At 54.8% G+C, this 13859-nt stretch overlaps 1 protein-coding gene across 1 annotated transcript in view; it reads right to left on the bottom strand.

Annotated features, from left to right (window-relative positions):
- LOC120754219 (mucin-5AC-like) overlaps positions 1 to 13859 on the bottom strand; it is a 47738-nt gene that overhangs the window by 12747 nt on the left and 21132 nt on the right. The window contains 5 exon segments of the mRNA XM_058421056.1: positions 2 to 3145; positions 3147 to 7458; positions 7541 to 11486; positions 12339 to 12545; positions 12640 to 12683. Of these exon segments, the coding sequence (XP_058277039.1) occupies positions 2 to 3145; positions 3147 to 7458; positions 7541 to 11486; positions 12339 to 12545; positions 12640 to 12683 (11653 nt within the window).

Genomic DNA, 13859 nt, shown 5'->3' with positions numbered 1-13859 from the left:
GGTGGGTGGTGGTGGAGGTGCTGATTTCTGTGGAGGTGGGACTGGTGGTGCTGGAGATGTAGGGCGTGGAGGTGGAGGTGGTGACTGGGGTGGAGGACACGATGGTTATGACCGGGGTGCTGGTGGTGGGGCTGGTGGTGGTCGAGGGGATGGGGATCGAGCAGTTGTAGTTGGGGGTGCAGCAAAGCACGCGGATCTTGTAGTTGAGGCACATCTTGAATTTGCCCGTCTGGTCCTCGTTCTTGCACACCAGTCCAAAGTGGACGTCGCACTGCACGACCTGTCCCACCTGCTGGATGGCTACGTCGGGGTAGTCCTCTGCCTGGCACTCGATCTCCTTTGGCTGCCGGCAGATTCGCTTGCCGGCGGCGCGGATGTGCTGGTAGGTTTCAAAGTCTCCCTGGTTGGGCCCCGAGGAGGGGAAGTCAACGTCAAACCATTCGCTCCAAGTGCACACTTCGGGTTCACAGGTGGTGGTGGACATGGTGGAGGAGGATGTGGTAGACGTCGTTGGCGTGGGGCGGGTGGTGGTGGTGGAGGTGCTGATTTCTGTGGAGGTGGGACTGGTGGTGCTGGAGATGTAGGGCGTGGAGGTGGAGGTAGAGGTGGTGACTGGGGTGGAGGACACGATGGTTATGACCGGGGTGCTGGTGGTGGGGCTGGTGGTGGTCGAGGGGATGGGGATCGAGCAGTTGTAGTTGGGGGTGCAGCAAAGCACGCGGATCTTGTAGTTGAGGCACATCTTGAATTTGCCCGTCTGGTCCTCGTTCTTGCACACCAGTCCAAAGTGGACGTCGCACTGCACGACCTGTCCCACCTGCTGGATGGCTACGTCGGGGTAGTCCTCTGCCTGGCACTCGATCTCCTTTGGCTGCCGGCAGATTCGCTTGCCGGCGGCGCGGATGTGCTGGTAGGTTTCAAAGTCTCCCTGGTTGGGCCCCGAGGAGGGGAAGTCAACGTCAAACCATTCGCTCCAAGTGCACACTTCGGGTTCACAGGTGGTGGTGGACATGGTGGAGGAGGATGTGGTAGACGTCGTTGGCGTGGGGCGGGTGGTGGTGGTGGAGGTGCTGATTTCTGTGGAGGTGGGACTGGTGGTGCTGGAGATGTAGGGCGTGGAGGTGGAGGTGGTGACTGGGGTGGAGGACACGATGGTTATGCCCGTGGTGCTGGTGGTGGGGCTGGTGGTGGTCGAGGGGATGGGGATCGAGCAGTTGTAGTTGGGGGTGCAGCAGAGCACGCGGATCTTGTAGTTGAGGCACATCTTGAATTTGCCCGTCTGGTCCTCGTTCTTGCACACCAGTCCAAAGTGGACGTCGCACTGCACGACCTGTCCCACCTGCTGGATGGCTACGTCGGGGTAGTCCTCTGCCTGGCACTCGATCTCCTTTGGCTGCCGGCAGATTCGCTTGCCGGCGGCGCGGATGTGCTGGTAGGTTTCAAAGTCTCCCTGGTTGGGCCCCGAGGAGGGGAAGTCAACGTCAAACCATTCGCTCCAAGTGCACACTTCGGGTTCACAGGTGGTGGTGGACATGGTGGAGGAGGATGTGGTAGACGTCGTTGGCGTGGGGCGGGTGGTGGTGGTGGAGGTGCTGATTTCTGTGGAGGTGGGACTGGTGGTGCTGGAGATGTAGGGCGTGGAGGTGGAGGTAGAGGGGGTGACTGGGGTGGAGGACACGATGGTTATGACCGGGGTGCTGGTGGTGGGGCTGGTGGTGGTCGAGGGGATGGGGATCGAGCAGTTGTAGTTGGGGGTGCAGCAGAGCACGCGGATCTTGTAGTTGAGGCACATCTTGAATTTGCCCGTCTGGTCCTCGTTCTTGCACACCAGTCCAAAGTGGACGTCGCACTGCACGACCTGTCCCACCTGCTGGATGGCTACGTCGGGGTAGTCCTCTGCCTGGCACTCGATCTCCTTTGGCTGCCGGCAGATTCGCTTGCCGGCGGCGCGGATGTGCTGGTAGGTTTCAAAGTCTCCCTGGTTGGGCCCCGAGGAGGGGAAGTCAACGTCAAACCATTCGCTCCAAGTGCACACTTCGGGTTCACAGGTGGTGGTGGACATGGTGGAGGAGGATGTGGTAGACGTCGTTGGCGTGGGGCGGGTGGTGGTGGTGGAGGTGCTGATTTCTGTGGAGGTGGGACTGGTGGTGCTGGAGATGTAGGGCGTGGAGGTGGAGGTGGTGACTGGGGTGGAGGACACGATGGTTATGCCCGTGGTGCTGGTGGTGGGGCTGGTGGTGGTCGAGGGGATGGGGATCGAGCAGTTGTAGTTGGGGGTGCAGCAGAGCACGCGGATCTTGTAGTTGAGGCACATCTTGAATTTGCCCGTCTGGTCCTCGTTCTTGCACACCAGTCCAAAGTGGACGTCGCACTGCACGACCTGTCCCACCTGCTGGATGGCTACGTCGGGGTAGTCCTCTGCCTGGCACTCGATCTCCTTTGGCTGCCGGCAGATTCGCTTGCCGGCGGCGCGGATGTGCTGGTAGGTTTCAAAGTCTCCCTGGTTGGGCCCCGAGGAGGGGAAGTCAACGTCAAACCATTCGCTCCAAGTGCACACTTCGGGTTCACAGGTGGTGGTGGACATGGTGGGGGAGGATGTGGTAGACGTCGTTGGCGTGGGGCGGGTGGTGGTGGTGGAGGTGCTGATTTCTGTGGAGGTGGGACTGGTGGTGCTGGAGATGTAGGGCGTGGAGGTGGAGGTGGTGACTGGGGTGGAGGACACGATGGTTATGACCGTGGTGCTGGTGGTGGGGCTGGTGGTGGTCGAGGGGATGGGGATCGAGCAGTTGTAGTTGGGGGTGCAGCAAAGCACGCGGATCTTGTAGTTGAGGCACATCTTGAATTTGCCCGTCTGGTCCTCGTTCTTGCACACCAGTCCAAAGTGGACGTCGCACTGCACGACCTGTCCCACCTGCTGGATGGCTACGTCGGGGTAGTCCTCTGCCTGGCACTCGATCTCCTTTGGCTGCCGGCAGATTCGCTTGCCGGCGGCGCGGATGTGCTGGTAGGTTTCAAAGTCTCCCTGGTTGGGCCCCGAGGAGGGGAAGTCAACGTCAAACCATTCGCTCCAAGTGCACACTTCGGGTTCACAGGTGGTGGTGGACATGGTGGAGGAGGATGTGGTAGACGTCGTTGGCGTGGGGGCGGGTGGTGGTGGTGGAGGTGCTGATTTCTGTGGAGGTGGGACTGGTGGTGCTGGAGATGTAGGGCGTGGAGGTGGAGGTGGGGACTGGGGTGGAGGACACGATGGTTATGACCGGGGTGCTGGTGGTGGGGCTGGTGGTGGTCGAGGGGATGGGGATCGAGCAGTTGTAGTTGGGGGTGCAGCAAAGCACGCGGATCTTGTAGTTGAGGCACATCTTGAATTTGCCCGTCTGGTCCTCGTTCTTGCACACCAGTCCAAAGTGGACGTCGCACTGCACGACCTGTCCCACCTGCTGGATGGCTACGTCGGGGTAGTCCTCTGCCTGGCACTCGATCTCCTTTGGCTGCCGGCAGATTCGCTTGCCGGCGGCGCGGATGTGCTGGTAGGTTTCAAAGTCTCCCTGGTTGGGCCCCGAGGAGGGGAAGTCAACGTCAAACCATTCGCTCCAAGTGCACACTTCGGGTTCACAGGTGGTGGTGGACATGGTGGAGGAGGATGTGGTAGACGTCGTTGGCGTGGGGCGGGTGGTGGTGGTGGAGGTGCTGATTTCTGTGGAGGTGGGACTGGTGGTGCTGGAGATGTAGGGCGTGGAGGTGGAGGTGGTGACTGGGGTGGAGGACACGATGGTTATGCCCGTGGTGCTGGTGGTGGGGCTGGTGGTGGTCGAGGGGATGGGGATTGAGCAGTTGTAGTTGGGGGTGCAGCAGAGCACGCGGATCTTGTAGTTGAGGCACATCTTGAATTTGCCCGTCTGGTCCTCGTTCTTGCACACCAGTCCAAAGTGGACGTCGCACTGCACGACCTGTCCCACCTGCTGGATGGCTACGTCGGGGTAGTCCTCTGCCTGGCACTCGATCTCCTTTGGCTGCCGGCAGATTCGCTTGCCGGCGGCGCGGATGTGCTGGTAGGTTTCAAAGTCTCCCTGGTTGGGCCCCGAGGAGGGGAAGTCAACGTCAAACCATTCGCTCCAAGTGCACACTTCGGGTTCACAGGTGGTGGTGGACATGGTGGGGGAGGATGTGGTAGACGTCGTTGGCGTGGGGCGGGTGGTGGTGGTGGAGGTGCTGATTTCTGTGGAGGTGGGACTGGTGGTGCTGGAGATGTAGGGCGTGGAGGTGGAGGTAGAGGGGGTGACTGGGGTGGAGGACACGATGGTTATGACCGGGGTGCTGGTGGTGGGGCTGGTGGTGGTCGAGGGGATGGGGATCGAGCAGTTGTAGTTGGGGGTGCAGCAGAGCACGCGGATCTTGTAGTTGAGGCACATCTTGAATTTGCCCGTCTGGTCCTCGTTCTTGCACACCAGTCCAAAGTGGACGTCGCACTGCACGACCTGTCCCACCTGCTGGATGGCTACGTCAGGGTAGTCCTCTGCCTGGCACTCGATCTCCTTTGGCTGCCGGCAGATTCGCTTGCCGGCGGCGCGGATGTGCTGGTAGGTTTCAAAGTCTCCCTGGTTGGGCCCCGAGGAGGGGAAGTCAACGTCAAACCATTCGCTCCAAGTGCACACTTCGGGTTCACAGGTGGTGGTGGACATGGTGGAGGAGGATGTGGTAGACGTCGTTGGCGTGGGGCGGGTGGTGGTGGTGGAGGTGCTGATTTCTGTGGAGGTGGGACTGGTGGTGCTGGAGATGTAGGGCGTGGAGGTGGAGGTGGTGACTGGGGTGGAGGACACGATGGTTATGCCCGTGGTGCTGGTGGTGGGGCTGGTGGTGGTCGAGGGGATGGGGATCGAGCAGTTGTAGTTGGGGGTGCAGCAGAGCACGCGGATCTTGTAGTTGAGGCACATCTTGAATTTGCCCGTCTGGTCCTCGTTCTTGCACACCAGTCCAAAGTGGACGTCGCACTGCACGACCTGTCCCACCTGCTGGATGGCTACGTCGGGGTAGTCCTCTGCCTGGCACTCGATCTCCTTTGGCTGCCGGCAGATTCGCTTGCCGGCGGCGCGGATGTGCTGGTAGGTTTCAAAGTCTCCCTGGTTGGGCCCCGAGGAGGGGAAGTCAACGTCAAACCATTCGCTCCAAGTGCACACTTCGGGTTCACAGGTGGTGGTGGACATGGTGGAGGAGGATGTGGTAGACGTCGTTGGCGTGGGGCGGGTGGTGGTGGTGGAGGTGCTGATTTCTGTGGAGGTGGGACTGGTGGTGCTGGAGATGTAGGGCGTGGAGGTGGAGGTGGTGACTGGGGTGGAGGACACGATGGTTATGCCCGTGGTGCTGGTGGTGGGGCTGGTGGTGGTCGAGGGGATGGGGATCGAGCAGTTGTAGTTGGGGGTGCAGCAGAGCACGCGGATCTTGTAGTTGAGGCACATCTTGAATTTGCCCGTCTGGTCCTCGTTCTTGCACACCAGTCCAAAGTGGACGTCGCACTGCACGACCTGTCCCACCTGCTGGATGGCTACGTCAGGGTAGTCCTCTGCCTGGCACTCGATCTCCTTTGGCTGCCGGCAGATTCGCTTGCCGGCGGCGCGGATGTGCTGGTAGGTTTCAAAGTCTCCCTGGTTGGGCCCCGAGGAGGGGAAGTCAACGTCAAACCATTCGCTCCAAGTGCACACTTCGGGTTCACAGGTGGTGGTGGACATGGTGGGGGAGGATGTGGTAGACGTCGTTGGCGTGGGGCGGGTGGTGGTGGTGGAGGTGCTGATTTCTGTGGAGGTGGGACTGGTGGTGCTGGAGATGTAGGGCGTGGAGGTGGAGGTGGTGACTGGGGTGGAGGACACGATGGTTATGCCCGTGGTGCTGGTGGTGGGGCTGGTGGTGGTCGAGGGGATGGGGATCGAGCAGTTGTAGTTGGGGGTGCAGCAAAGCACGCGGATCTTGTAGTTGAGGCACATCTTGAATTTGCCCGTCTGGTCCTCGTTCTTGCACACCAGTCCAAAGTGGACGTCGCACTGCACGACCTGTCCCACCTGCTGGATGGCTACGTCGGGGTAGTCCTCTGCCTGGCACTCGATCTCCTTTGGCTGCCGGCAGATTCGCTTGCCGGCGGCGCGGATGTGCTGGTAGGTTTCAAAGTCTCCCTGGTTGGGCCCCGAGGAGGGGAAGTCAACGTCAAACCATTCGCTCCAAGTGCACACTTCGGGTTCACAGGTGGTGGTGGACATGGTGGAGGAGGATGTGGTAGACGTCGTTGGCGTGGGGCGGGTGGTGGTGGTGGAGGTGCTGATTTCTGTGGAGGTGGGACTGGTGGTGCTGGAGATGTAGGGCGTGGAGGTGGAGGTGGTGACTGGGGTGGAGGACACGATGGTTATGCCCGTGGTGCTGGTGGTGGGGCTGGTGGTGGTCGAGGGGATGGGGATCGAGCAGTTGTAGTTGGGGGTGCAGCAAAGCACGCGGATCTTGTAGTTGAGGCACATCTTGAATTTGCCCGTCTGGTCCTCGTTCTTGCACACCAGTCCAAAGTGGACGTCGCACTGCACGACCTGTCCCACCTGCTGGATGGCTACGTCGGGGTAGTCCTCTGCCTGGCACTCGATCTCCTTTGGCTGCCGGCAGATTCGCTTGCCGGCGGCGCGGATGTGCTGGTAGGTTTCAAAGTCTCCCTGGTTGGGCCCCGAGGAGGGGAAGTCAACGTCAAACCATTCGCTCCAAGTGCACACTTCGGGTTCACAGGTGGTGGTGGACATGGTGGAGGAGGATGTGGTAGACGTCGTTGGCGTGGGGCGGGTGGTGGTGGTGGAGGTGCTGATTTCTGTGGAGGTGGGACTGGTGGTGCTGGAGATGTAGGGCGTGGAGGTGGAGGTGGTGACTGGGGTGGAGGACACGATGGTTATGACCGGGGTGCTGGTGGTGGGGCTGGTGGTGGTCGAGGGGATGGGGATCGAGCAGTTGTAGTTGGGGGTGCAGCAAAGCACGCGGATCTTGTAGTTGAGGCACATCTTGAATTTGCCCGTCTGGTCCTCGTTCTTGCACACCAGTCCAAAGTGGACGTCGCACTGCACGACCTGTCCCACCTGCTGGATGGCTACGTCGGGGTAGTCCTCTGCCTGGCACTCGATCTCCTTTGGCTGCCGGCAGATTCGCTTGCCGGCGGCGCGGATGTGCTGGTAGGTTTCAAAGTCTCCCTGGTTGGGCCCCGAGGAGGGGAAGTCAACGTCAAACCATTCGCTCCAAGTGCACACTTCGGGTTCACAGGTGGTGGTGGACATGGTGGAGGAGGATGTGGTAGACGTCGTTGGCGTGGGGCGGGTGGTGGTGGTGGAGGTGCTGATTTCTGTGGAGGTGGGACTGGTGGTGCTGGAGATGTAGGGCGTGGAGGTGGAGGTGGTGACGGGGGTGGAGGACACGATGGTTATGACCGGGGTGCTGGTGGTGGGGCTGGTGGTGGTCGAGGGGATGGGGATCGAGCAGTTGTAGTTGGGGGGTGCAGCAAAGCACGCGGATCTTGTAGTTGAGGCACATCTTGAATTTGCCCGTCTGGTCCTCGTTCTTGCACACCAGTCCAAAGTGGACGTCGCACTGCACGACCTGTCCCACCTGCTGGATGGCTACGTCGGGGTAGTCCTCTGCCTGGCACTCGATCTCCTTTGGCTGCCGGCAGATTCGCTTGCCGGCGGCGCGGATGTGCTGGTAGGTTTCAAAGTCTCCCTGGTTGGGCCCCGAGGAGGGGAAGTCAACGTCAAACCATTCGCTCCAAGTGCACACTTCGGGTTCACAGGTGGTGGTGGACATGGTGGAGGAGGATGTGGTAGACGTCGTTGGCGTGGGGCGGGTGGTGGTGGTGGAGGTGCTGATTTCTGTGGAGGTGGGACTGGTGGTGCTGGAGATGTAGGGCGTGGAGGTGGAGGTGGTGACTGGGGTGGAGGACACGATGGTTATGCCCGTGGTGCTGGTGGTGGGGCTGGTGGTGGTCGAGGGGATGGGGATCGAGCAGTTGTAGTTGGGGGTGCAGCAAAGCACGCGGATCTTGTAGTTGAGGCACATCTTGAATTTGCCCGTCTGGTCCTCGTTCTTGCACACCAGTCCAAAGTGGACGTCGCACTGCACGACCTGTCCCACCTGCTGGATGGCTACGTCGGGGTAGTCCTCTGCCTGGCACTCGATCTCCTTTGGCTGCCGGCAGATTCGCTTGCCGGCGGCGCGGATGTGCTGGTAGGTTTCAAAGTCTCCCTGGTTGGGCCCCGAGGAGGGGAAGTCAACGTCAAACCATTCGCTCCAAGTGCACACTTCGGGTTCACAGGTGGTGGTGGACATGGTGGAGGAGGATGTGGTAGACGTCGTTGGCGTGGGGCGGGTGGTGGTGGTGGAGGTGCTGATTTCTGTGGAGGTGGGACTGGTGGTGCTGGAGATGTAGGGCGTGGAGGTGGAGGTGGTGACTGGGGTGGAGGACACGATGGTTATGACCGGGGTGCTGGTGGTGGGGCTGGTGGTGGTCGAGGGGATGGGGATCGAGCAGTTGTAGTTGGGGGTGCAGCAAAGCACGCGGATCTTGTAGTTGAGGCACATCTTGAATTTGCCCGTCTGGTCCTCGTTCTTGCACACCAGTCCAAAGTGGACGTCGCACTGCACGACCTGTCCCACCTGCTGGATGGCTACGTCGGGGTAGTCCTCTGCCTGGCACTCGATCTCCTTTGGCTGCCGGCAGATTCGCTTGCCGGCGGCGCGGATGTGCTGGTAGGTTTCAAAGTCTCCCTGGTTGGGCCCCGAGGAGGGGAAGTCAACGTCAAACCATTCGCTCCAAGTGCACACTTCGGGTTCACAGGTGGTGGTGGACATGGTGGAGGAGGATGTGGTAGACGTCGTTGGCGTGGGGCGGGTGGTGGTGGTGGAGGTGCTGATTTCTGTGGAGGTGGGACTGGTGGTGCTGGAGATGTAGGGCGTGGAGGTGGAGGTGGTGACTGGGGTGGAGGACACGATGGTTATGCCCGGGGTGCTGGTGGTGGGGCTGGTGGTGGTCGAGGGGATGGGGATCGAGCAGTTGTAGTTGGGGGTGCAGCAAAGCACGCGGATCTTGTAGTTGAGGCACATCTTGAATTTGCCCGTCTGGTCCTCGTTCTTGCACACCAGTCCAAAGTGGACGTCGCACTGCACGACCTGTCCCACCTGCTGGATGGCTACGTCGGGGTAGTCCTCTGCCTGGCACTCGATCTCCTTTGGCTGCCGGCAGATTCGCTTGCCGGCGGCGCGGATGTGCTGGTAGGTTTCAAAGTCTCCCTGGTTGGGCCCCGAGGAGGGGAAGTCAACGTCAAACCATTCGCTCCAAGTGCACACTTCGGGTTCACAGGTGGTGGTGGACATGGTGGAGGAGGATGTGGTAGACGTCGTTGGCGTGGGGCGGGTGGTGGTGGTGGAGGTGCTGATTTCTGTGGAGGTGGGACTGGTGGTGCTGGAGATGTAGGGCGTGGAGGTGGAGGTGGAGGTGGTGACTGGGGTGGAGGACACGATGGTTATGCCCGTGGTGCTGGTGGTGGGGCTGGTGGTGGTCGAGGGGATGGGGATTGAGCAGTTGTAGTTGGGGGTGCAGCAGAGCACGCGGATCTTGTAGTTGAGGCACATCTTGAATTTGCCCGTCTGGTCCTCGTTCTTGCACACCAGTCCAAAGCGGACGTCGCACTGCACGACCTGTCCCACCTGCTGGATGGCTACGTCGGGGTAGTCCTCTGCCTGGCACTCGATCTCCTTTGGCTGCCGGCAGATTCGCTTGCCGGCGGCGCGGATGTGCTGGTAGGTTTCAAAGTCTCCCTGGTTGGGCCCCGAGGAGGGGAAGTCAACGTCAAACCATTCGCTCCAAGTGCACACTTCGGGTTCACAGGTGGTGGTGGACATGGTGGAGGAGGATGTGGTAGACGTCGTTGGCGTGGGGCGGGTGGTGGTGGTGGAGGTGCTGATTTCTGTGGAGGTGGGACTGGTGGTGCTGGAGATGTAGGGCGTGGAGGTGGAGGTGGTGACTGGGGTGGAGGACACGATGGTTATGCCCGTGGTGCTGGTGGTGGGGCTGGTGGTGGTCGAGGGGATGGGGATTGAGCAGTTGTAGTTGGGGGTGCAGCAGAGCACGCGGATCTTGTAGTTGAGGCACATCTTGAATTTGCCCGTCTGGTCCTCGTTCTTGCACACCAGTCCAAAGCGGACGTCGCACTGCACGACCTGTCCCACCTGCTGGATGGCTACGTCGGGGTAGTCCTCTGCCTGGCACTCGATCTCCTTTGGCTGCCGGCAGATTCGCTTGCCGGCGGCGCGGATGTGCTGGTAGGTTTCAAAGTCTCCCTGGTTGGGCCCCGAGGAGGGGAAGTCAACGTCAAACCATTCGCTCCAAGTGCACACTTCGGGTTCACAGGTGGTGGTAGTCGAATATTTTGTAGATTTTTCTGTTGTGCTGCTTATCGATGTTTTATAGGTTCTTTGTGTTTGTGTAGTTGGTTTTAATGTTATTCTGGTATGTATGAAATCTGTTTTTGGTGGTACTGTGTATTCAGTTGTTGTCTTGTGTTTTGTTTGCAAGCTTAGAGTCGTTGGTCCTATTTTTGATGTTATGCTTGAAAAATGTGTCGTTGGTTGTGTTGTTGTACTCAGGCTTTCAGGGGTTGTTTCGCACTCTACTGGTATGTTTATGCAGCATTTAAATCTTAATTCATAATTATAGCAGATTGGTGGCAGTTGATCTTTATTGTAACATATCAGCCCTTCGTCTGTGTTACACGTAATGTGTTGCTCTAGTAGAGGATATGGTGTATCAGGAAACCGTACTGCTCTACATTCCACATCCTTTCTGTTGTCGCAGACTTTGTATCCTTTATTTTTTATGTTCTGAATGGTATCAAAATCTCCATCATTGTATCCTGACCCTGGATAACTGACATCATACCATCTTGACCAGTAACATTTTTCTTTGAAACAAAGAGGAATCGTTGAAGGGGATGTGGTGATAGGTGTTGTCATCTTAGTTGTGGTTGCTGTTTCTTCAGTAGTTGAAGGTATGAATGTTGTACTTTCAGAAGTTGTAGTAACTGAATACGTTGTTTCAGTAGATGTTTCTGTCAAAGTCGTAGTTGTGACTGGGGTTGATGTGCTGAAAGGTGTTGTGGAAGAGCATGGTACAAATACACAGCAGAAGATTCTGATCTCATAGTTGTTGCACATTGTTGAAATTTGATCCTTGTTGTAACAGATAAGCCCTTGTGTTGTACTGCATTCTACTTTTTGGCCAAGGTCTTTCAGTGGTATATCAGGGAATTTTTCTGCCCTGCATTCAACAGCCTTTGGGGCTTTACAGACTGCATAACCTTTCGCTCGTAAATCATCAAAAGTTTCAAAATCTCCCCCATCATAGCCAGGGGTTTGTAGACTCCCATCATACCATTCTGACCACTCACAGACTTCATGAACACATACTGATGTAGTTGGTGACACTGTAAAGGAGAAAAGGAAGAGACCATCAAATTAAGAACGAGTTCCTGTAGATATTATCTTTTTTTGTTATTTTAAATGGGCTGACAATTTTCCTATTGTCATTTTTCTTGCGTTACACTCCTATAGTGCATCAGTTTATTATATGTATAATATGTTGTAGAACAGAAAGTCCATTACACAGCAATTTAATGTAGTGACGTGCTTGGAACTGTCACTTCCCAGGAGAATACTAAATGCACGTTACAAGGTGCTGAAATAAGGCTCAGGCTTAATTTATACACTCTGGAAAAAGGAAAAAAAATTAAGTCTCACGTGTTTTGCATTTGGTTGAGTCTATTTGCTTGAGTCTATTTGCTTTGGTTTTATCTTGCTTCACTATATACTCATCTCTCTGGAACGTATTGAAATTCAGTGGAAGAGAGTAAGGTTTAGTGTACGCATTGAGATCCATAGCTAGTTCTTTCTTCCAAATCATTTGACTCCTCACTGCCTTGTCTTTGCACCTCCATTTCAAGCATCCCTACACTTCGTGTTTTAGCTCTGATCTTAAGAAACCATTTAGTGGTTTGGAGAACTTTTGTAGATGAACTCTCATTATGAAATAGATGGAAAACAGCTGCTGAATTCCAACAATGCTGATATTTTCTGTAATTTCAAAACACATTTTATACTGAATACCTATATGCCTAGAGTAACTAGAGATTCCCAACCTCAAGTATGCTGTACTAGAATTCTAAAAACCAAAACTTCATCATCTCAATACCAATATCTGAGCAATCCACTTAGTACTGTAAAATATCTTTTTCTCACTAAACAAGAGAATACCCTCTTATGCACTACAAAGGATGTACCTGTGGAAGTAGTGGTAGGTGGTGTAGAGCTGAAGTGAAATGTTGTTGCTGTTGTGGGTGATGTTGACATTAGACAGTAATGGATAAACCTTTGAAGCGTTCCATTGGGACCACAGGTTGCAACAATACACCATCCTGTGCCATCTGTAGTGTTGTAGACCACGTCCTTGTAGTTGTATTTCTGCCCCTCATAAATGCAGACACATTCTGTAAATTAAAACAGGATGTTATTCCTTGCTCTCTGAAATGGAGGGTACCCTAAATGTGTTGTATTAATATAAAAATGACTTCATCAACTTACCATGTTCATCATATCTGCATTTTTTGCCATGAATTGTGCATTCGCTGAAAAAGAAAAGAACAGATTAAGAATGTGGACATACTGGTTCATTACATCATTTTTTTGTTTTAATTTTTCTTCTATCAATCCTTTGTTATTCATTGTGTGTTTAAATGTAAAGTGGCCCTGTCTCTTCTCTATGTTAGATAGTCAATTCTGCTGCACAAATTCAGGCTAGGTATCTTCACAAGTTCTCTGGCAAGAAAGGTAGCTCCTCTTTGAGCCAGCATACAGAACGTGCAGCATCCCTACCAGTGCTCTTGGGAACAGGACAAAAGATGTGAGATGGATGATTTGAAATATTGTTATCTCCCCAATAGGTCTATTTATTTTTTGGAAGGGAAAAAGCACAGTAAACGTATCATTTACATTTAAAAGGATATATACAAAGGATCACTACCACAGACATTGAGGTAGCAAAGTTCATTAGGTTTTCAAAAAATATGCAAAAAGAATTCTGGTTTTAAGGGCAATTTATCTGTTAAGAACTGAATCTTGATGTACTTATTTACAGGGACTAAGGACATCTATTAACTGGATAAACTGAGATTTATATACATATTTAATGTATCTAGGCTGTTAACGGCCTAGATGATATAGGCAAAGGCATCTGTGAAGTGGAAAACCTGCCAAGGAAGTTGGTTTAGCTCCAAGGGGCTTTGGCTTAAGATTTTTGCAATTCAGATTGTACTACTTACCATGTTGAAGCATAGCTACTTTAAAGGTATCTTAACACAACTGCCCTGCAACTGGTTTTGCTCTGTACTTAAGCCTTACAGAAGGCTTAGCAGCACCTGTCACCAGTAATGCTGAAGAACATGTGCTGACTCTTGCAAATATGCAAGTAGCAGTGCAATAACAGAAACAAGCACAAAACACTGTAGATGGAGTTGGCTGCTAACTTCTAATGAATTTCACATGATGAGTTGAGTATGTATTTTTAAAAGTTATCAGACTCTCCCCTAACTAAAACTATTTTAGCTTGTTTTCTCTTCATTTAATAATTATAATAATAATTTAAAAGGACTTTAATAAATCTATCAACGGTAAAATGCTTCACTTTGTTATCATTTCATTTCCTGGGAAGGGAAGAAAATTAAACATTGTTCATCAGCCTCTGACTGGCCTAGTTCTCATGGTACATAGTAAATTTAATGTATGGTGAATTATGTTCCACAATT

Source organism: Hirundo rustica, chromosome 6 (genome assembly GCF_015227805.2).
Source record: "Hirundo rustica isolate bHirRus1 chromosome 6, bHirRus1.pri.v3, whole genome shotgun sequence".
NCBI lineage: Eukaryota > Metazoa > Chordata > Aves > Passeriformes > Hirundinidae > Hirundo > Hirundo rustica.
This window is presented reverse-complemented; position numbering and strand designations above follow the sequence as displayed.